General features: G+C 37.3%; 1 protein-coding gene across 11 annotated transcripts in view; it reads right to left on the reverse strand.

The window, feature by feature from the left end:
- DPY19L1 (dpy-19 like C-mannosyltransferase 1) overlaps positions 1-24312 on the reverse strand; it is a 259805-nt gene that overhangs the window by 154711 nt on the left and 80782 nt on the right. For 9 of the 11 annotated variants that reach the window (XR_003795119.1, XR_003795120.1, XR_003795117.1 and 6 more), the window contains exons 17-25: positions 22961-22985; positions 21938-22057; positions 20964-21138; positions 20113-20212; positions 18842-18967; positions 11994-12175; positions 10345-10613; positions 8077-8147; positions 6318-6460 (exon numbers count right to left, since the gene is read on the reverse strand). Coding sequence is in view for 1 of the 11 variants with exons in the window: in XM_029233113.1 (XP_029088946.1) it covers positions 12019-12175; positions 18842-18967; positions 20113-20212; positions 20964-21138; positions 21938-22057; positions 22961-22985 (703 nt within the window). In the remaining 10 variants the exon portion in view is untranslated. Of the gene's footprint in view, positions 1-6317; positions 6461-8076; positions 8148-9361; positions 10614-11993; positions 12176-18841; positions 18968-20112; positions 20213-20963; positions 21139-21937; positions 22058-22960; positions 22986-24312 lie in introns of those variants that run through there. The other 2 variants (XR_003795121.1, XM_029233113.1) reach the window with 2 other exon arrangements.

A 24312-nucleotide genomic window follows, 5' to 3' on the forward strand; every position in this document is an offset into this window, starting at 1 on the left:
CCTGGGATAAACTCCACTGGATCATGGTGTATGATCCTTTTAATGTGCTGTTGTATTCTGTTTGCTAGTATTTTGTTGAGAATTTTTGCATCTATGTTCATCAGTGATATTGGTCTATAGTTTTCTTTTTTTGTGACATCTTTTTCTGGTTTTGGTATCAGGGTGATGGTGGCCTCGTAGAATGAGTTTGGGAGTGTTCTCCCTCTGCTATATTTTGGAAGATTTTGAGCAGTACTGGCGTTAGCTCTCCTCTAAATGTTTGATAGAATTCATCTGTCCTGCGCTTTTGTTTGTTGGAAGATTTCTAATCACAGTTTCAATTTCAATGCTTGTGATTGGTCTGTTTATATGTTCTATTTCTTCCTGGTTCAGTCTTGGAAGGTTGTGCTTTTCTAAGAATTTGTCCATTTGGCATATAGTTGCTTGTAGTAAACCCTCACGATGCTTTGTATTTCTGCAGGGTCAGTTGTTACTTCTCCTTTTCCATTTCTAATCCTGTTGATTTGAGTCTTCTCCCTTTTTTTCTTGATGAGTCTGGCTAGTGGTTTATCAATTTTGTTTATCTTCTCAAAGAACCAGCTTTTAGTTTTATTGATCTTTGCTATTGTTTCCTTCATTTCTTTTTCATTTATTTCTGATCTGATCTTTATTATTTCTTTCCTTCTGCTAACTTTGGGGGGTTTTTTGTTCATCTTTCTCTAATTGCTTTAGGTGTAAGGTTGGGTTGTTTATCTGAGATGTTTCTTGTTTCTTGAGGTAGGATTGTATTGCTATAAACTTCCCTCTTCGAACTGCTTTTGCTGCATCCCATAGGTTTTGGGTCATTGTGTTTTCATTGTCATTTGTTTATAGGAATTTTTTGATTTCCTCTGATTTCTCCAGTGATCTCTTGGTTATTTAGTAGCGTATTGTTTAGCCTCCATGTGTTTGTATTTTTTACAGTTTTTTCCTGTAATTGATATCTAATCTCATAGCATTGTGGTCGGAAAAGATACTTGAAACGATTTCAATTTTCTTAAATTTACCAAGGCTTGATTTGTGACCAAAGATATGATCTATCCTGGAGAGTGTTCCATGAACACTTGAGAAGAAAGTGTATTCTGTTGTTTTTGGATGGAATGTCCTATAAATATCAATTACGTCCACCTTGTTTAATGTGTCATTTAAAGCTAGTGTTTCCTTATTTATCTTCATTTTGGATGATCTATTGGTGAATGTGGGGTGTTAAAGTCCCCTACTATAATTGTGTTACTGTCTGCCTTGTCACTTTAGCAAAGCTATAGTGTAACTAAACTTGGTTTCAGGCACTCCCGTGCTCTGCTCATCTCCAGCCCTAGCACACTTTTCAAATCTTCTGATCACACGATACGTTGCCTAGCCTGTTGGTTCCTTCTGTAGATCAAAGAAGTAGAAATGAAGAATAAGTAATTAACAGATGACCAGATCTCTTCCCTAGCTTCACCATCAGTAATCTTGAGAACAAACTGTGTGAACAAACTGTTTGAACAAGATAACATCTAGAGGAAGATCACAAGACGAGGAGCCTGCACACAATGGGTGGGGGGTGGGGTGGCAACTCCTCTGACCCCGTATCTCAATGATTAACTGAGATTCCTTCCCCTTTTCCCTTTAAAACTTTCATGGCTGAGCAGAATCTTCATAGTTGGTTTTGGGGGACACAGGTCTGCCTTCTTCCCAGATCGCTGGCTTTCTGATTAAAAGCAACTTTCCTTTCCACCACCAACTGCATCTGGGGTATTGATATTTGAGCAGTGAGCAGCTGGACCTGAGTTCAGTAACAGATTTTATCATCCTAAATGGTTGCTGCTGGCCTTTTAAATGAGACACCTGTTTCCCTTCTCCCTCTGTTCCCTTCATATTGAACTGAAGGCCAATGGTATGCCAGGCACCAAGGGAAATATTATTTACAAATTGTGATTGCCAGAGAAATTGAGGATTTTCTCTCAACAACCTGCCACACCTATGATGGGCTCTACTTTTCATGTGTATTAGTATCTGAGAGTGTCTATTTGTTTTTTCAACACTGAATATTTGTTGAATTATAAAATATGCATAAAGTATAAATAATTATAGTAAAATCACATCCATGTACCCACTACCACATTTCAAAGAAGAACACATACACTTCAACTTTGAAGACCCCTTCGTGCCTTCCATCCTCTGAGAGACAGTCACTAATCTAATTTTACTTATAATTTACTTGTTTTTCTTCATATTTTACCATGTTTTAATCCCTTAAAAACGTATTGTTTAACTTTACATGTTATTGAACTTTCTCTAAATGAACTCATATCACATGCATTCTTCTGCAAATTAGTGGGGTTTTTTTGGCTTAATAGTTCCCCAGGAGTCATCCATGTTGTTGCCTACAGCTGTTTTAGTTTTACATATTCAATAGGACACTGCTGGATGACTATACTTCAATGTCTTTATCCATTCTATTTACTCCAGACACATGTGCAAGTGATTTCCTGATTTTCTGCTGTTATGAACACTTGGCAGTAAATTTCTTAGGCATGTATCCTGATGCACGTGTAGGAATTTTTCTGGGGTATAAATCTAAGGCATGGAGAAGTTGGGTCTTAGTATGTATAATCTCAGATTTATCAGGAAATGCCATTTATTTCCAAAATAATTACCCTCTACTGGGAAGGAAAAAGACTTCGTGTTGTCCCACCCTTTTCCTAGTACATTAAAATTTTAACCAATGTTGCAAGTTATAAATGTTGTCATTGTGGTTGCATTTTGCATTTCCCTGATTATGAATAGGTTGGATTTTTTTAAAGATTATGAGCCATTTGCATTTCTTTTTCAGGAAATGCCATGTTTTGGCCAATTTTTCTTTTCATTATTTTTACTCTTTGTAGGAGTTCTTTATTCTGTATACTAATCTTTTGTCAGGTAGACAAGTTGCATATATCTTCTACACATCATGGCTTGCTTCACTCTCTTCATGTCTTTTAGTGAATAGAAGTTATTAACCATAACATAGTGAATTGACCGCTCCTTTCCTTTAAAGTCAGTGTTTTGGACTTCCCTGTTAGCGCAGTGGTTAAGAATCCACCTGCCAATGCAGGGGACATGGGTTCAAGCCCTGGTCCGGGAAGATCCCACATGCCGTGGAGCAGCTAAGCTCGTGTGCCACAACTACTGAAGCCCACGCACCCTAGAGCCCACACGTTGCAACTACTGAAGCCCACACGCCTAGAGCCCACGGTCTGCAGCCAGAGAAGCCACCGCAATGAGAAGACTATGCACCGCAACCAAGAGTAGTCCCCGCTCGCCGCAACTAGAGAAAGCCTGTACACGGCAATGAAGACCCAATGCAACCAAAAATAAATAAAATTAAAAACAAGAAGTTATTGTTTTGGGATTTTCGGAAGTCCTTCTTTGAGGAAATTCTCCTTGAGGACATAAAGATATTATCCTACATTGTATTCTAGATTTTATAGTATTCTCTCGCATACTTAGGTCTTCATCTATCTGGAATTTTATTTTTATGTATGATGTGAGGTAGGGAAACAATTTATTGTTTTCCATATAACCAATTGTCAGCTTCATTTATCAAATATATGCACGTTTATTCTGGGCTATCGATTATTCTATTAGTCAATTTCCAAATCCCTGTGCCGATACTTTTACTGCTGTTGTGATAAACCTTTCTAGATGGTAGGCAAAAATGTCCTTTCGTGTCCTTCTTCAGATTTGTCTTGATTATTCATCCATAAAATTTTTACATTCAGCTTGTCAAGCTCTATAAAAAGCCTATTGGTGTGTTGATTAAAATATAGGTCAATTTGAGGTAAACTAGTATTTTTACAACTTATGTTCAATTCATTCTTGGTTCTTGTTTACATCTTTGTTCATGAATGTAATAGACGTGTAATTTTCCTATACTGCATTAATCCTACTCTGTTCTTGTTGCTTAATGTTACAGTTGCCAAAAAACTGGAGTTCTCTTATCTCCTATTCTCTGGGTGTTTGTACAAAATTGATATAATCGGTATCTTGAATGTTTAGTAGAAGAGGTCTGCAAAACTCTCTGGATTTGTTGTTTTCTTTGAGGGAAGATCTTAAAATATTATTAATTCAATTTCTTTGCTAGGGATAAGATTATTCCTAATTTCTATTTCTTTTTGGACTAGTTGTATTTTTCTAGGAATTTAACCATTTATCTAAGTGTTCAAATTTATTGACAAAGTTTTTCATAACATCTCCTCCACCTACTCTCTGCAGCTTCCGTAATTTGCCATTCCTAATTTTTATGCCTTCTTACTTTCTCTCAATTATGAATTATTTCAAATAACCAACTTTGGCTTTGATACCGTTGTTTTCTATTTCATCAAGTTCTGCTCGTTATTTCCTTCAGTTTGGGAAGGGAGTATTCCGCTGTTCTTTGTCTATATTCCTGACATTGACATTTGAATTCATTTTTAGTTTAATATGTGCATTTTAGACTAAATAGGAAAAAAGCAAATTTCTAGATTTGCTTTAATTATATCCCTCAAGTAGTTTGTAGTATACCATTGTTCTATTTTTTTCCTCAAATTTTCATCATAAGATTCTTCTTTGATTCACGGAGTATTTAAAACTGTTTTTTAAATTTTGTATTGATTTTTCACATTAAGGGGTTTTAATCATTAATTTTTTTTTCAAGAATCACTATTTGGCCCCCCGTAGGATCAATTTTTTTCATTCAACAAATATTGAGCACACATATATGCCAGGTACTATTCTAGGTTACATCAGTGAAAAAAATGGATAAAAAAATTTATGCCTCCCTGGAGTACATGCTTTGTCAGTTCTTGAAAACGTCCCACATGTTAGAATAGAATGTGTATTTTTCATTTGTTCAGTGTAGCTGTTCTATATATGACCATTACATCAACATTATTTTATTACTCAAATCATGTATATCCTTACTGACCTTTTTGCCTGCTTATTACATCAATTTCTAAGACAGGTATGTTAAAATTTCCTGCTGTGTTTGTGAATTTGTCTACTTCTCGTTTTTAACCACCCTTGGAGGCATATCCTTTTTAAAAGAAGACTGATTCTCAAATAAACATGTCTTACCTTAAAAAGTTTGTAAAGAATGGATTCAGGATTCTAATTTAGTTGTCTCAATTATGGTAATATTAATTGTATGACTGCTGTCATCTGTTTTGTCTAACATCCTCATCTAGTGATAACGTGAGTCTCTCCCCATCCTTTGGGAATCCCCTCCTCCCAGACTTGAACTAAATTCCTAATCAGAGTTCCCTGCTTCCTGACCAGCAGTGAATGTGCCCAGGACCGGCCATCCTAGTATCCTAGGACCGGCCATCATAGTATCCTGGGCCACACAACCCAAACTAGGCCAAAGAGAATCCTTCCTTTGGAGACAGACATATCCATCTTTGCCATATTGCTTCCCAGCAGTTATTTGGTTACCAGCCATTTCTGAATGTATCAAGGTAGCTAGCTAGGATATGTTGTGAGGTTCATTTTTGTTTAGCTGTTTATCAAGGACATTTTTTTCCTATATATGATATTAATCTAATCTGGAGATACTGCGTTTCCTTATTATTTCATCTCCACAGTTGGAATACATAATCTTCCATTTCGTTTAGTTTAAAAAAATAAATTTTAGTGCCATCTACAATGGAATTGACTGCATTGTTGAATAAAGTATGGTTTATTTAAAAAATCATTAAGTGTTACCACTTGCTAGGCACGGTGTTAGGAGGCACTGTGGATTCGGAATAGAATAAGACATAGGTCCCGTCTGACAGGACACAATGCAGTAGAAAAAGTCATGTTAAATGTGCAGAATTTAGGGGTTATAGGAGTGTGGACAGTAGGGGCAGTTCACTCAGCCAAAGGACAGGCAGTCAGGGAAGGCTTCACAGAGGAGGTGACATTTGAGTTGAGTTGTATCTTGAAATGAAAACTGATCAAGAAAGCATATTCCACGAAAAAGAAAAAAAAATCAGCAAAGAACAGAAACCTGATTCTCCACAACTAATATTAAATTGTCAAAGTGATTTTTAAATTAGTCTCTTTTTATTCCTTTTTGGTTTTTGTTTGTTGGCTGCTATATCCCCATTTCTCACTGTCACTCAAATCAGGGTTTACACATATACATACTTATGCTGCCACTCTCCCACTGCCCACAGCCACCATGGCACTCATCTCTAACCAAACACAGAATTCTTTCCTTAGAGAGTCTACTCAACACTACATTCCATTATTCATAAAGTAGAAAGAGTCAATCATTATTAATAAAGGAGACTGTGTGAGAGAAACTTGCTTACCGTTTCTAATTCGATTGGGCAGAGACATGCAAAGGGTGGACATACAGATGTTAAGGCAGAGAGGCCTGGTTCTAAAACGTCACTTGGGCATTTTTTTGAAGTTCCAAATCTTAGGACACACCCCAGACTGATTAAATCTCAATCTGTGGAGGTGAGGGAAAGGCTTCAGTATTTTCAAAGCTTCGCAAATTATTTACAATGTACAGACAAGTATGAGGACGACTGCCATAAAGAGTCTTTGTTAGAAAAAGCCAAATTCATCACAGATTTGGAGTGAATAACCGAATTGCAGCTCCTAGGAAGAGGATGTTCTAGGGCAAGAGGGAGGCCTCTGAATCTGGGCTCTGGTTAATAAGCAGATACCAAGAGTGAAGACCAGAGGGGGCATCATCACCAAGGGGGGCAGAACCAGGGATGTTAGCTGTGTCCATAAAGCTGAGCTGAAGAGCTGGCCTTAGGCACCATTTTAAAAAAATCAGTTTTCATGGCCTGATGCCAAATCTTCTTAGAAATGGTCATTTTTTATTTTCAGTTCTTTCTATTTTTTTAGAAATGGGTAAGTACTAAAGCTTTAAAAGCAATCAGCATAACAACTGAATGAGCATAATTCTGCTACATTCAACTTTCTTTCAAGGTATTAAATCTGCATACAGGGGGAAAAAAGTCCAGCTACTTTTAAAAAATCAATGAAATTATATTATGCTGAATTTAAATGCACATGCTGCATAAACAGAATACTTGATAGTGCTACCATTTATTTGAAAGTCATTTTGACAACTCATTACTTAATTAGAATTTTGGGTTAGATTTAAAAGTACAGAAAGCATTGCTCTGAAAGCAGAGCCAATATCAATAGTATCTTAATCTCTTTGCAAAAAAAAAAAAAAATCTACCTTTTAATTACACTACAATGACTCAAAATCTTGAGAAAGAGTCTCCAACTCTCACATTCATTCAGAATTTTAAAATCTCTCTCATGGGAGGAAAGGTAAGAGGAAAGAGTTTTCAAGACTTTTCTATATCTTAATGTCCTTTTTAACTTCGAATGTAAAAATGTATTTGTACTGATACAGTACTGTGAAATAAAAATCAAGAATGTAATGAGGGCTTCCCTGGTGACGCAGTGATTGAGAGTCCGCCTGCCGATACAGGGGACACGGGTTCGTGCCCCAGTCCGGGAAGATCCCACATGCCGCAGAGCGGCTGGGCCCGTGAGCCATGGCTGCTGAGCCTGCGCGTCCGGAGCCTGTGCTCCGCAACGGGAGAGGCCACAACAGTGAGAGGCCCGCGTACCGGGAAAAAAAAAAAAAAAGAATATGATGAAGTTCAAAAGCACCTCCTCTTTTTCTGCACAAGGAACAATTTTACTGATTTAAATTAGAAAGGTCTAGTTGGGGGAAGGAGAAAGGGAAGGCAGAAGAGAGAAACAGGTGATCTGTGAACCAGAGCTGATCCTTAACTGCTCCCTAATAGAGGGAGAAGACTAAGGATTTCTGGAGCCAAACAAAAGTAATAAAGTGGAAAATGAAGTTTTAAAATCCACACACATCACTGAATATATCTATTTTCTTTTAGGCAAAGTAATTTTACAAAAGTAAATTTGATCTCAAATGATTTCACTCTTTTTCCATCTCTGAACTGAAAAGAAACAGGTCTAAGCCCAGTCTAGTGTACAAGTTCAAAATACTTAAATGACCCATACCACCTATTCAGAAAACACAATGCAAGTGAGCTGTATTAGTGTCTGGTTAAAAATTACCTTATCTGTTCTTGGTTAAAAATCACCTTATCTATTCTTTGTTCCTTGCAAGTTCCGTTGAAGCATGCTCCCTAAGAGACAAAGAAAGGACTCTGTAAAATTCAGTTCCCAATATAGGGACCCTCTAGCCTGTCCTGGTGGGATAAGTGCTCTCAGGAATGGAGCACCCTCTAGAGGCCAGGATTCCAGATAGTCTCTTCCCATCCATTAGAGCCACTTTTCTCAAGTACAATCCCTGCAGGAACATCATCAGCATTATCTGAGAACTGGTTAGAATGCAAATTCGGGGGTCCTACCTGACTTACTACTTTGGGGCTACTATAACAAAATACCACAAACTGGGTACCTTATTAAGAACAGAAATTTATTTCTTACAGCTCTGGAGGGTGGAAGTCTAAGATCAAGGTGCCAGCTGATTCAGCCTCTGGTGGGGGCCCACTTCCTAGCTTATAGATTACACCTTGTAGCTGTGATCTCACATGGTGGAGGAGGAAAGGGAGTTTTCTTGGGCCTCTTTTATAAGGGCACTAATCTTATTCATCAGCGCTCCATCCTCATGACCTGATCACCCCCAAGTGTCCCACCTCCTAATATCATCTCCTTGGGGATTAGGATTTCAACATATGAATTTTGGGGACACAATCATTCAGATCATATAGCACCACCTTAGGCCAACTGAATCAGAAACCTCTGTGGTGGGGTGCAGCAATCTGTGTTTTAACAAGCCCTCCAGGTGATTCTGATGCACACTATATTTGAGAATAACTGACCTCAAACATGTCAGAGAATGAAGGTGTTACTGTGTAAAAAAATTATACAGGCATGAATTAAGCTAAACTGTCTTTCCTCCAAGCAGATTAAAAACAAAACAAAACAAACAAACAAAAACTAAGTTGATGCTTATATCAAGCAAATACAAGGAGCTATAATTTAGGAAATGTCATGAGACCAAACTGTGGTTTAGAACTAATGTATGAAAAAAAGGTTTCAGCAATTCTGGAATTATCCTCAAAATATGGCTTTAAAGAATGATTGTGTCCCTTCATGGAAATGATAAAGGAAATGTTAGTGTATAATGCCATAAATATAAGAAGAGTATGGGGAACCTCAACACCTATACCACCACTGATGGAGAGGACTAAGTAGTGTCATGGACCTTTAACCCTTCCCATTTATTCAGGACTGCAATCTGTCACAAACCAGTTCATGGTTATCTGACTACAGAATGAGGCTGAACATGTCCAAGGAGGAAATGAAAATAACAATCAAAAAAACACTTTCTATATTTTTCATGATCTTTTTTATTTAACATATATAGTACATGTAAACTGGCATAAAATTCATAAAAATACAATTCCCCTATGCATTATCACTTTATTTCTGATACATCCTTTCATTTTCTCCTTAATATCACTGTTCTATTTTAACACTACGCTGTTTCTGCTAAGCACTTTTAGAGGCTTATCTTTTTATAGAAATAATGCCCCAATTTTGTTTTTTTTATGTCATAGCAATAGCTATTTTATCACTTCCTTGCCCATCCTAACCTTCCTCACACTAAAGCAAAATATTTTTAAATGCTAAAAATGCATAAAATACTGAGCTTTAATACTATTTTGTCATGTATATCAAACCTACCACTACTCTGTGCTGCCATAAAAGATGTTAATGATCTACAGGACCGGCTGCTACCAGATGTGACCAAGGCTGAGTGGGCAGTGTAGCCCAAGGCCTCTGTTCTAAACTTACTGGCCTAAAATATACTCATAGTTTGCTGGTGGAGTTACATCAATAAATACTGTTATAAAAGGAGTCTTCTGGCAAAAAAAAAAAAACAAAAACTAATTTGATTACTTTTATCTTTTCCCAGCATATGAAACAGTTACAACAGTATTTTAATGTTTTTCCTATATAGAATTTCAAATAATTACATGTGAACTTACTGGGAAAGGAATTCCTGAAAGGTGGGAAGAAGAGAGAACTTTAAAAGTAAAATTTTTTTTTAAAAATTGTAACTGCTGGATGTATAAAACATATTTACGAGAGAAACAATGGCAAATAAAGCAGAGCACACACTTCCGCTCTTCCTGCCCATGGTGCCTCTCATCCTCCTCGACCTCAAGTGCCCACTTGCCATTTTTCTGCATTGCTTCATCATTGCTCAAATTCTACTCCTAATCCACAACTCCCCAGATGCTTCCTTGTTTTCTGACTGGCAAAAGACCAAGAAATAAGTCACCCGGTAAGTGAGAAAGAGGGGGCAGGCACCTGAAGACACTGACAATCTCCGCTGGAAGGAGGCTCCCTGGGAGAGGCGGGCTCTGGGGCAGGCTGGGGGCTGCACAGTCCTCAGCCCAGGCTGTCTCGGCAGCTGTCTGCTCTAAGCAAGCTAGTGCCTCCCCCAGACCAGGCTTGTCCTTGGGCTCTGGTGAGAAGGCAGAAAGAGAACAGCTCTTCACTGGCTCCCCGGAGTGGGCACCGGAAACCATCCCTGAGGACTCAGGTCTCAAGGACAATCCACAATGAGGTTAATCTGCCTGTGGTTAATAAAGAGAACACTGTGTAATTAAACGTGTAGTCTACCAGAGTCATGGTTTGCTTAGAACGTTAAATCTTAAAACCATTTCTCAAAACTATGAGGATTCACTGTTTTGAAGAATCTCATTTCACACAAATTAACTTTTAAGAAACAAAAATTCATACTAGGAACTTAAAGCAGGTTGGAAAATTTTCCAAATAAAAATAAACAGGAAAGAAAAAAAACAAAGAGGAAGGCTGAATATACTCATTCCTCATACTGAAATGATGTTTTTTGGAACCAAAATTATAACATAAGGTTTAAGGCTTCGTCTTATTAAAGACAGGCAATTTTAAAAGTAAAATATAAAAACTCCATTCACTTATCATTATTCATTTACTTATTTGACAAAAAAAATTAGTCATATTTTATTATATCTTAATAGTAAAAGAAAAATTACCACATACTATAGTCTACTGTTCCACTATAAATTATGTCTACTCAAATATACATTAGTTTCTAGATGCATTATATTTGTGGTTGTTCAAAATAGTTTTCTTAAGTCTACAATTATACATGAAAAATTTTAAGTGGTTTAAAGTTATTAAAATATAAACATTTGAACAATACTAAAAATGAATACTAAAAATACACAATTGTCATTAAATTTTTTAAACCAAGAATAAGTACTTGATAAGCAACTAAATGTGTAAATAGCACTTATTTGACAAAGAATATTGAGAAAGAGAGAGACAGACAGACAGACGCACACACACTAATGCCACATGGTTGGTAGTTAACAGGAATTTGGTCTTAAGGACTAGGTCCAAGAGCTTGGATTAATAACAGGCAGGAAATGCTTCATTAACGAGAGCAACAGAGAACAAAAGAATGTGAAGAAGTGAAACAGAGTTCTACATAGCAAATATGCATGTCTGCCCCATCTATTCTTACTGAAGTTGATGACAGGGGCTGACTTGACTGAGGAACTTACAATAATCGCTGAAATGTTCAAAAGACAACAGCAAAACGCAGAGAAAAAAGCAAGTGGCATCAATAGTCCACGAACTGTAAAATGAGCCCCTAAACAGTCCGTAAGTGACTATATTTTCATATCACCCTTGTCACGACCCATCATATTTTTTATACAGGTAGCTTTGCTCACTTTAGGACAAATATTTAAGTCAAGTACAAGCATATACTCATTTGCATAGCAAATTTTAAGGGGTGCATTGAAATAGTAACCAACTGATAAACGTATAAGTATTTTTACAATCAGAATGACATTCAAATTGACCAAATAAGATATTTTTCATTTGAAAACAGTTACTTATAAAAGTTTTGGGGATTTGAATTAAAAACAAGGCATGAGCTATTAGCAAAACATGAAAACCATTACTGGTGGACTTCTCTGTAGGCAGCGGTCATTCCTCTATAACTTCTAAGACTTTGTAAACACTATTCTGGAATACAGTGGTGAAGTGAGGCTTGGACTCCTTTACTAAGAGGGTACATAAGGGAGGTTTCCCAGCATTAGCAGGATCTTCCACATCCCAGATTTCAGGCATACTGCAACCAGGCCTAGAAAAGTTAACGTGCAGATTAAAAATCAATGTACATTATATAATGGCAGATAAAGGAACACACTTTTTATGTTCCTACTCTCATGTCATTTTTTTCTACTTAGTTTTTTTTTTTAAATCCTATCATAGTTATTTATATTTATGTAAGCTACCATAAATCCTCTTGAGAACAAGGTGAACACAGTGAAGGTAACTATAAAGAAAGAAAAGACATATAATATACATGAATTCAGGTGGTGGGGTAGGAAATCTCAGTTGAATTCTGCCTCAGCTACTTACCAAGAATTTTGTGTTGGGTAGTTCACTCAGTCTCCTTCTCCACATTTGTAAAATGGGAAGTACCCATGACATAAGGGATTAAGGGAGAGGCTGTATCAAGCACGTACTCAGTGGTAATATACTGACACAGAACATTATACAGGCGTACCTCCGGGAGATCGCGGATTTGGTTCCAGACCGCCACAATAAAGCAAACATTGCAATAAAAGTGAGTTACATGAATTTTTTAGTTTCCAAGTGCATATAAAAGTTATGTTTATATTGAAGTCTATTAAGTGTGCAGTAGAATTACACACCTTAATTTAAAAATTCTTTATTGCTAAAATAACGTTAAACATCACTGAGCCTTCAGTGATAAGGCTTCACAATCTTTTTGCTGGCGGGGGGCCTTGCTTTGATGTTGATGGCTACTGACTGATTAGGGTGATGGTTGCAGACAGCGGGGGTGGCCGTGGCAATTTCTTAAAATAAGACAATAATGAAGTTTGCCACCTTGATGGACTTTTCCTTTCATGAATGATTTCTCTGTAGCATGCAAGGCTGTTTGACAGTGTTTTACCCACAGTAGAACTTCCTTCAAAATTGGAATCAGTACTCTCAAACCCTGCTGCTGCTTTATCAACTGAGTTTATATAATATTCTAAATCCTTTGTTGTCATTTTAACAATCTTCACAGCATCTTCACCAGGAGCAGATTCCATCTCAAAAAATTACTTTCTTTGCTTATGCAAAAGAAGTAACTCCTCATCCATTAGTTTTATCATGAGATTACATCAATTCAGTCACATCTTCAGGCTCCACTTCTACTTCTGGTTGTCTTGCTATTTCTACCACATCTGCAGTTACTGCCTCCACTGAAGTCTTGAACCCCTCAAAGTCATCCATGAGGGCTGGAATCAGCTTCTTCCAAGCTCCTGCTAATGTTGAGACCTTGAGCTCTTCCCATGAATCACAAAGGTTCTTAATGGTATCTAGAATGGTGGATCCTTTCCAAAAAGGTTTTCAACTGACTTTGCCCAGATCCATCAGAGGAATCACTAGCTATGGCAGTTATAGCCTTATAAAATATATTTCTTAAATTATTAGACTTGGAAATTACTCTTGATCTATGGGCTGCAGAATGGATGTTGCATGAGCAGGCGTGAAAACGTTAATCTTGTCTGTCGTACATCCATCAGAGCTCTTGGGTGACCAGGTGCATTGTCAATGAGCAGTCATATTTTGAAATGAATCTTTTTCTCCCGAGCAGTAGGTCTCAACAGCGGGCTTAACAAAATCAGTAAACCATGTTGTAAATCAACAGTTCTGCTGTCACCCAGGCTCTGTTGTTCCATTTATAGAGCACAGGCAAAACAGGTTTAGCATAATTCATAAGGGCCCTAGGATTTTCAGAATGATAAATGGAGCACTGGCTTCAACTTCAAGTCATCAGCTGCTTTGGCCTCTAATAAGAGAGTCAGCCTGTTCTTTGAAGCTTTGGAGCCAGGCATGGACTTATCCTCTCTAGCTATGAAAGTCCTAGATGGCATCTTCTTCCAATAGAAGGCTATTTCATCATTGAAAATCTGTTGTTTAGGGTAGCCACCTTCATTAATGATCTTAGCTAGATCTTCTGGATAACTTGCTGCAGCTTCTACATCAGCACTTGCCACTTCATCTTGCGCTTTGATGTTATGGAGACGGCTTCTTTCCCTAAACCTCATGAACCAAACTCTATAGTTTCAAACTTTTCTTCTGCAGCTTCCTTACCTTCTCAGCCTTCATAGAACTGAAGAGAGTTAGGGCCTTGCTCTGAATTAGGCTTTGGGTTAAGGAAATGTTGTGACTGGTCTGATCTTCCATCCAGACCACTAAAACTTTCTCCATATCAGCAATAAGGCTGTTTCACTTTCTTATCGTTCATGTATTCATTGGAGTAGCACTTTTAATTTCTTTCAAGAACTTTTCCTTTGCATTCACAATGTGGCTAACTGTTTGGCACAAGAGACCTAGCTTTTGGCCAATCTTGGCTTTTGACATGCTTTCCTTACTGAACTTAAACATTTCTAACTTTTGATTTAAAGTGAGAGACATGCAGCTCTTTCACTTGAACACTTAGAGGCCACTGAAAGGTTATTAATTGGCCTGTGTCTCAGGGAGTAGGGAGGCCCAAGGAGAGGGAGAGAGATGGGGGGAATGGCTGGTTGGTAGAACAGTCAGGACACACACACCCATCAAGTTTGCCATCTTATATGGGTACAGTACATGGTGCCCCCAAACAATTACAATAGTAACGTCAAAGATCACCTAATCAGTAACTGATATATTACTTTCAAATCTATATTACCTAACTATTTTATAATCATCAATGTAATAACTGATTCAGGGAATTATAAGAAGTGGATGCAAGAACTACCTGGTGAAAGGCTATTGATTATAAAGGAGATTTGTCTCCTTAAAATGGAGAAAATTGGGGAACATTCTTTAATCAAGTGATCAAACTTAGCATCACCAATAATAGAACAAAGTGACAGGTACCTACCAAAGTGACATAATGGAAAGTACACATCTTCTATGTACTATTCTTGCCAAATTTTGTCAAACTGAATCTAATCATGTGGAATAAATTAGACAAATCCAAATGTGGGACATTCTTACAAGACAACTGGGCTGGACTCTTCCAAATATCAATAGAAACAAAAAAGGTGAAAGGAATTTCACAGTTTATGTTTTTTTTTTAATATTAAAAACAGAAAAATCAAGGAAAAATTATAGAGATTTGCAACAGCTTATGGTTTGTCATAGTTGTTTCACTTTTCTTTATAAGAGAGAAAACCATTTCCAACAAGTCCCTTTTATTCCCAATGGCAGTCCCACCCCCCTGCTCTCCACCACGAGGCAAGCACTAGACAGAAATGCACATGCTTTCTCCTTTTCCGTAACATTTTTAATTTAAAGGTAACCTTCACCCAAAAAGTGTCAAAATATAAACCTATCAAAATAAATAAGTGAGTCACTGTCACCTCCAACACCGTTTCTCAGAGGTGGCTTCTATAAATAATCCAGCATACATTCTGCTAGACCTTTTCACGTTCAGACATACAAGCACACAAAAACATAGGCACAGACATATTTATATTCACCGATGCTCCTGGGTTGCTTTTACAAAAACAAGATTAATCTGGGACTCCTCACTTAGCAATGAAAAGTGGTCATTGTTGCACTTCATAAAGACCTACTTTATTCTTTTTCATAGATGCTAGTACTTCTATGTATTATTTAACCACTATTTTATGGATGGATGTTTTAATTGTTTCTCATTTTGTCATTATAAAACAATGCTGATATAAACAATGTTATGCCCATATTTTTCTGTAAGCTAAACTTCTAGAAGCAGCACTATCACTATACAATTTTCACTTTGTTTCTATCAAAGTATCTCCCAAAAAGGTATTACCAGTGAGTGTTCCTGCAAAGAGTGTTCACTGCACACTTTTTTGCACACCCTTGTCGACACTAGATTCTATCGATGTACGAAAATATGACTGAACTTGGATTTTCTATGTTTTAATTTTCTCACACATACTAAGGCCAAACAGTTATTACACTGCAGGCCAATGACAGTAGAGAGTAAAACATATATGAAGTACCAGCTACTGAGTTCAATTGCTTTCAGGAAAAGAAGAGGGCAAAGAGCTGCCTTTGTGAGCTCTGTCTAACATCCTTTAGTCCTTTTCTGAGTTTTCTGAAGTTTCCCCAGGCCAGCCAGCTACATCTTTAAAATGGCATTAGTGAAAATCTGAATAATTTTCTTCTGAATTCACGTATTTTAATTTTATGTCAACTCTATTATGGGAATTAATGAGAAAGAGAGCAGAGAACTGAGAATAAAAAAGGAGTTAATTAAAAACTCATCTACAACTTGCATTTGAGTATATTTTCCTACTTGTATTTGAACACAGGGTATCAAGTATTTAAGGAATAATCAAGCACACAATTAACCCACTCTGTTAATGAGAGCACATAAATATAGTGCCCACCAAGGTGCCAAGCACAGTTTAAGCTCCAGATAGATATTAGTCCCTCTTCCCTTTCTTCTCCTATTTGAATTCCCCACTTGCTCCCCCTGTTCTGCCATAGCTTTCTTTTCCAGTAACATACAGCTGTCTCAGGCTGGCATAACAGAAAGAATTGGAGAGTGAGGGCCAAGGGAATAAAGAAGATCCTGATTCTGGCAGAGAGCTCTCTGGCCAGAAACTCAGTTCTTCCTTCTGCAAAGGTATGTGCTAAGTATTAGTCCTTCTTCCCTTTCCTCTTCTGTCTGAGCCCTCCACCTGCTTCCCTGTCAGGACAGAAAGCACAGCTGTGTTTTGTCTCCAGCTTTAAGCAGAGTGCACCTATCTAAGATTTCCTGAGACTTATAATCCTGTAGTAGATAGTGTTCTTTCAGTAACTGAGCAGGGAAACCAGATGAGAGGAAGCCACTTCTTCAGCTTCCTCCCTCCCCACTCCTGCTGCAACAAATACAACAAGGGCAAGTCAAGGTCCAGAGGCGGGGAAGCTGGCACACACCTCCACCCCTCTCAACTCTCAGTCTTAATGCCTGTAAGTGAGTCTAAATGGAGATGATCAGAAGCCAGTTACTTTACTGCTGACTTTGTTTAGTGTGCAAGATTTATTGCCATACTTCCTAAATTTGTCTTTTGATCCTTTCTTGTGTACAAAAACCAGTGCTCTGCCCATCAGAACATGAGACTACTACAACTATGCAAATCCAAGGAGCTCCGTCAACATCTTAGCTCCATCAACATCAACGGGCTTAGCTGCTCCACGGCATGTGGATCATCCCGGACCAGGGATTGAACCCATGTCCCCTGTACTGGCAGGCGGATTTTTAACCACTGCGCCACCAGGGAAGTCCCTTTTTTCTTTTCAGAATGAAGCACCTTAGCCTCTGCAATTTCCACATATTCAAAACACTATGCAGGAGGCTAGGAAAAAATGAAGAATCTTGAATCAAGGTTCATCATTAGCTTGGAGAAAAAAGGTCATGAAATAATTTTTATGTTCCAGTAACCTACAGGTGTTTCAGGCTGGCATCACTGAACTGGAGAGTTGGAGAGTAAACCCTAAGTCAGTAAAGAAGATCCCAATGCTGGTGGAAATCTCTGCCAGAAAACTGAGTCCTTCTGACTGCAAATGTCAGCCCACCATTCATTTATTACAGTGTCTTCATCGAATTGTTATGAGAGATGCTTTATGACTTTTTGTCCTAAATTTATATAACAAAGTTAAAGTTTATGTATATAAGTTTCACATATATTCTTACGTTCATAAAGACTTAAAGTGTTTTCTAAATTATGACTCAATAACATTTTCTGTAGATCCTGATTAAATTCAAATCACCTGTGACATATTCAATGGAAAATCATTCAACAATAAAAATTTATTTGAGTTTCCTTGTGGGCAATGCTTGATAGGTACTGCGTCACAGAACTATCTTTACTCCTAAGTCAATATTTAATCATTTCATCTTAACACCCTTGTGTACTGTTGAAATACATGGTAAATGAGTATGATTAAGCCACAGATACAGCAATCTCCTGGAGACTTCTGTTTACTTAAAGAGTAGTGAGAATTTTAAAAATAACAGTATTCCATAAAATATCCTTGATTTCTGATAAAACTATTCCCTTCTGTATTCCTCATGGGGTGAATGCTCTAATATTTTAATAGCAAGCTATCATCTGCTGTCTAGTCACCCAAGTGTAACATTTCTAAATAGTCAACTTTAGAATTCACGTTTGCTTTTAAAATCTTACTCTTATTGCTCTACTCTGCTTAGTGAACTTCTCTGTGGAAATAGATACTTTTTAAAACTATAAACCCAAGAGAATACGGGTCACCGTAAGGTTAATTATTTTCCCACTCAAATAAGATGCAAAACAGAAAGAAAGAAGTTCACTCTGAGTTGATGCTGGGAGGGGGGTTCCCATCTATCACAGGATATGGTATGGTGCAGAGATGTGGTATGGACAAAGCTGCCTGACTTCATTATAATGAGACTCTCCATTATTTGGTTCCAGACTCCACAAGTCTTTTGAAAGAAAATACATCCAACTTTAAATAAAAGTTTCTCAAAAAGACAGCAAAGGCAAATATGAACAATTTGGGAAATTATCAATAAGTGCCTATACCTTTAAGGTAATGTGCACATGTAAATCATTATAAAATAAATAGATGTTTAAAATGACTAGAAAAGATTCCAAATAATTATCAAAAAAGCTTTTTCTGCTTATACTTTGCTATTATATACATCTCACACATACAACTAGTAAAGCACTTGCCATGAGACTGAATTAACTTTAATGTCTTCTGAATATAAAATACTGTATTGAGTACTCACTTGGATCTTCTTATACACCAGGACTCTTCCAGAACGTAGTAATTCACTTGTAACTTTATCAATTCTCGCTTCACTTCTTCAGCTGCTTTTCGACTATACATTGAATATACTATTTTTGTTCTGGCTCTAAAGAAAAATAATTAGGCAGAAGATTTTCAAGATCAAAAGAATGCAATCAACCTATTTGGACAGAAGCACTGAATGGAACTAGAAGAAAGTCTCTACAGAAGAATCAGGTCAAGGGAACATTCTGCACAGGAGTTCCTGCTGAGGGGCACTGGGGAGGTCAATGGAGAAAAGCACAGGTAGCACAAGAGTCCTGAGAGAAAAAGTTCAGTTTAATGAATCTCTTCATTTCCAAACTTAGTCTTTTGGTTTGTTTGAGTGCTTGTTTTTGTTTTAAATTCTCCATCACTCTATCACAAGTAAGAGTATGAGCTACACAGACACAACTACAGGACTACTTTAAAGGTACAACAGTCCTAACTTTGAGAACAAACGATTAGCATTAAATGGCTCTCCATTTTATTCCTAATTTTAAAAAAAAACAAAATACAAAAAACGAAACTTATTCAACACAATTGCTCTGGAAATTAGTTTGCTAACATTGATTTTTTAATGAAAAAGCTTTTTATTTATAAAAGGTATGTCTTGCTGTTACACAAAATATTAATACGGATTCACCAATTACTTAGGAAATGACTAGCTGATCAACCTAGAAATTGCATGAAAATTAAATCTATTTCCTTTACAAAGAGAACACAACACTCTAACTTATAAAAAATTAGTAAAAAAAGAAACAAAAAAACAAGATCATTCTAGTAGGCTATATTGGTGAAAATGAGAAAAAAATCCTCTTTGAATGGGATTCCATCTCAACTGACTCCTCAGAATTCAAGAAAAATAGCCTATAAGAAAACCTTAATAAAAACTATAGGCTAGTGAATCTTCTGGGGAACTTAAAAGGTGATGATAACTAATAAGGACCTGGGTGTTTGGAGCCCTGTAACCTGTATAAAACAGACATGGGGTGATTTCTTTTTACTGCCTAGGAGAGAAGATAACCCCAAAGACTGTAGTTTTATTGTCCTATGGGGCCTTAACAGTTTGAATTGAACTTAGCCATCTTATTTCAGCATTCTTTGTCCCCAAGCTCTATAAACCCCAGTTAACCATATCCTTTTGAAACACTTCTCATTATTTTGCTGGTTCCCTCACTCACTATTTGTAAGAAAAATTTGTTTTCAACAATGTGATATTTGTGTACTAACCTCAAACCTGCATCTTCATAATGTGGATGATTCACAATGGGCCGAAGTGCGGAGAGTTTAACACTTGCCATTGTAGGCATAGCACCTGCAAACACTGCATCTGCAAAGCAGGAAGGAAGGTCTTAGGAAGACACCTGGTGAGCATGACAAGGGGTCTCCTTCTGGTCAACTCAGTTACTTCCCAGGTGAAAAAGTTGAGGCCCAAATCATGATACAGAGTCACTGACAGAACCAGAATGAAGTCAGGTAGCTAATAAAATGGTGGTCAGCAACCAAGCCTGGATAAACTATTTTCCTTGGAAGATAAAGCCTCATCATATGTCTTATCATTGAAGATTTCTGTTTCTTTTGTTTGTTTTTAATGTCTTTTCTTGCTTCTAGGAAAGAAGTAACAAATTGACTAGGGAAGTTTTATAGCACCTAGGAATTCTGGAAGATGATTTAATATTCAGTCACTTGATACTCAGATGACAACAAAAACCTCTCTTTCTATACATGAATAAAATATCACATTCCATGAGTTCATTTCAAAAAGGAATGTGAAGGGCTAAGATTAAAAATTAATTAGGAAAATAAGGATAACATAAATTATTTTAAATTGTGCCATGCAAAACTTTGGATATACTTTGAAAAAAATTAGAATTTATGTAAAATAGAGAAATAAATTACTAAGAAAATAGATGTAACATTTCCTTTGCAAACTACATAAGCAAGACTGACATCTCTCTCTTTCTGGATAATCTAGAAGCAGGATTGCTTAGAAAGATTGAAAGTAACTTGGGTTCAGGATTGTGCAGTTGTACGTAGAACTGTAGGGAAAACCACAGCTAAATAATATGACCTTTTTTTACCTGGTTTAGTGCTATATTTAATCCACTCTATAAGTTCTTCTTGCGGCAAATTGCTGAACTCCCCTACAATATTCCACTGGGTTTGCAGATTTGCTGAACCTTGTATTGACATGGCTGCTAACACAGCAAAAACAACAGCACCAGGATGTACTTTGCAAAAGAGCCATCCAAATAGCTGAAACCAAATTAAGAATACATTGACAACTGTTAGTACAAACCAGCCTGCATCCAACTTCCCAGAGAAGAATACAGTCTCTGCTAGAATCCCTGATACAGGACTAATAATTATAAGGAAAAGTTCCAGAAACAATAACCTGAGGGATCAAAACAATTCTACCATTAGCCTAATATAGGTGGGACATGATTTAAGAAACTCTTCTGTCAACTTGCTCTACTCCCAGATTCGGGTAAGGCCAGGCCTACCTACATAATTTGCCAGACTCAGTGCAAAATAAAAATGTGGGTTCCTTGGGACTTTCCTGGCAGTCCAGTGGTTGAGATTCCATGCTCCCACTGCAGGGGGCATGGGTTCAATCCCTGGTCAAGAACTAAGATCCCACATGCCACGTGGTGCAGCCAAAAAACAAAAAAAAATGTGGGTTCCTTGTCTGACATTTTTTAAGAAGTTCAAAACAGCAATAGCAGAGCATCAATCTAGGTGCAGAGTCCTTCTGAGTGTGGGCCCCTGTGCGATCATTGCTTTCTATCAATATCTGTAGTTATCATTCATGAATTCAGCCTGTACTGAATGAGTGTTTGTTGTACACCAAGGACTATTTTAGAAGTTAAAAGGATAAGGGATCTGCTTTGGCCCTTACCCCTTAGGAAAGATTAGTACAAAACCATGAAGAACTTTAATTATAAACAATTTAAAGAACTTTGGGTAATTTAATATTATTTTAGGGCCACTCAATAACAAAGGCTGGGGTAAAATTATCATAGCAGCTATAATGCCAACATAACAATCATCTCACCTGTCTTGAGCAGATCAAGGAAGCCATAACGCACATGTGTGGCGTCAAAAAGAGTTTTAGTCTCATAATTAAAACACCAAGAACTGTATATGCTAACAGCTGCAATGCATGATAAACCAGCTGAAAGAAAGAGAAAATATTTTTACTCCTACTATTTGTGAAGTTTAAGAATATATTGTTAAATTGGTGAATATATGGAAAAGGGTACTTTTTCTTAGTAACAATATTTTGATTTCTGAAATAACATTTAATATTATAATCAATATTTTGATTTCTGAAAGTCTTAAAATTCACTTTCAAACTTGTCCCTTTTATTAGAGGGCTAAAATTATAAAGTCCCTAAGGGAAGTGGTCCTATAATTCTGCTCAGAATCAAGCCTAGGGTTAATAAAGCCCACATTTCTGAAACAGATGGAAATATGAAATACAGTATCATGAACTATAGTCACCATGCTGTTGCTGAGAGAGTAGATATTAAAAGTCCTCTTCACAAGAAAAAAAAAAGAAAAAAATTTGAGTAACTATGTATGGTAATGGATGTTAACTAGACTTATCATGGTGATATTCCACAATATATATAAATTCTAGTCATTACGTTGTACATCTGAAACTAATATAATATTATATGTCAATTATACCTCAATTAAAAAAAAAAAACCAGGCTGAATCACCAGGAGATGAGAACAGCAACCAGTCACATCTCTGAGGCCTCAGGGCAAGATGAGCAGAGAGAAAAGTGATCCCTAATCATGCGAAAGACACTCTGCATACGCGTCTAAATGGTCTCCAGCAATGAACTGCTATTACCTTGAGGATGATCAGAGCCGACCAAATGAGTTTCCTACCTGATTGCTCTAACAAATGAATGGTCATGTTTGTAGTATTCTCGTAAAAACACATGCAGGCCTATTTTGAAGATGATTAGTGACTTACCAATAAAGTTAGAAAATGGAACTAGAAAGAAAAATCCAAACATATACAAACATTAAAACAAGCCAAATTTTGGTAATATTAAGTCTTTACCTCTCCATGATCAAATTGGTGTTTTCTGAAATGGAAAAAGAAATACTATCATTGAATCACTACTGAAGCACTTACTTCAATCATGCGCATTTTTATCTTACAAATAGGAGTTTTACAACTTCTGTAATATGCCCTCAGGACACATACATGTAAATCAAAATAACTGAAAGTTATAAACCAAAACTGGTGCTACAGTCTTTTAAAAGTTTCTTTTGCATATCCCATATCTGACTACACGGATATTTATTAGGCCAACAAGGCTCGCTGGCTGTGTATCAGGTACCTCACTGGTAATATAACCTGGCAAAGCAGGGAGTGAAAAGAAACTCTGCAGCCCTCACAGTCCCATACCCCTACTTCCTGTCCTCAGCAGTCCCTCAGCTCTGCCGTAAATTCTAGCTGCTTTAGAGACAATTTAGGAAGCCACACACAAGATTTTTTTTCAGCAGCAGCTCTGGAATATAAAAATAGCCACATAATGCCAGCTTTACCTTTGCTTGACAGTTTTAATTTCCTAAGAAAGGATGCATCTTTTATAGGCCCATATATCCTCCCCACATCTCACTCTGGTCCCCTCCCGCACCCCGACCCCGTGTTGAGTCTCATCACAGCAGTGAGAGCAACCTTTTGAAAATGGGAATCCAGACATGCCACTCCCTTACTTAAAACCTTCCAATCGGCTATGGGGTTTTTTGTAATTAAAGTAAACTCTCAAATCCTTACCATGCTACACATAGTCCTCCTAATCTGGTTCCCCACCTCCCATCCTGGAAACTCATCTCCTACCAGGTTCCCTCTTGATCACTGTGCTCCAGTCACTGGACTAATTTTATGCCTTAAAACATCAGAGAGCTGCCTTTGACTCCCATATTCAATGCCCCTGACCTTGATCACTCCCACTCCATTTCCCTGTTTTATCTTCTCACAGAAAACACAGTTTTCACTTATTGGTTTATTTATCATATGTCTCTCCTAACTAAAATGAACCCTTCAGGAGGACCAGGTACAAATCCATCCATCCACTCAATTTCATTGAGCCTTGAGCAGTAAACAAGATGGAAAAAAATCCGTGCCCTCACAGAATTTACATATAAGTTGAAGGAGACAAACAAAAAGCAAATAAACATACATCACATGGCGATAAATACTGTGGGGAAAAAAGGAAACAGGGTAAAAGATGCAGGGAGTGCTCGGTGACTGGGATGGCATATATTATCAGTGTGGTCACCAACTGAGTGACATCTGAGCATAGCCTGAAGGAGCTGAGAGTTTGAGCCTGAGGATCCCTCAGGGAAGAAGAGCACTTCAGGCAGAGAGAACAGACATGGCAAAGCCTCATAGTAGCAGGCTCC

The sequence above is a fragment of the Monodon monoceros genome, unplaced genomic scaffold, assembly GCF_005190385.1.
Source record: "Monodon monoceros isolate NGI ecotype Baffin Bay Population unplaced genomic scaffold, NGI_Narwhal_1 Super_Scaffold_2, whole genome shotgun sequence".
In the NCBI taxonomy this organism is placed as follows: domain Eukaryota; kingdom Metazoa; phylum Chordata; class Mammalia; order Artiodactyla; family Monodontidae; genus Monodon; species Monodon monoceros.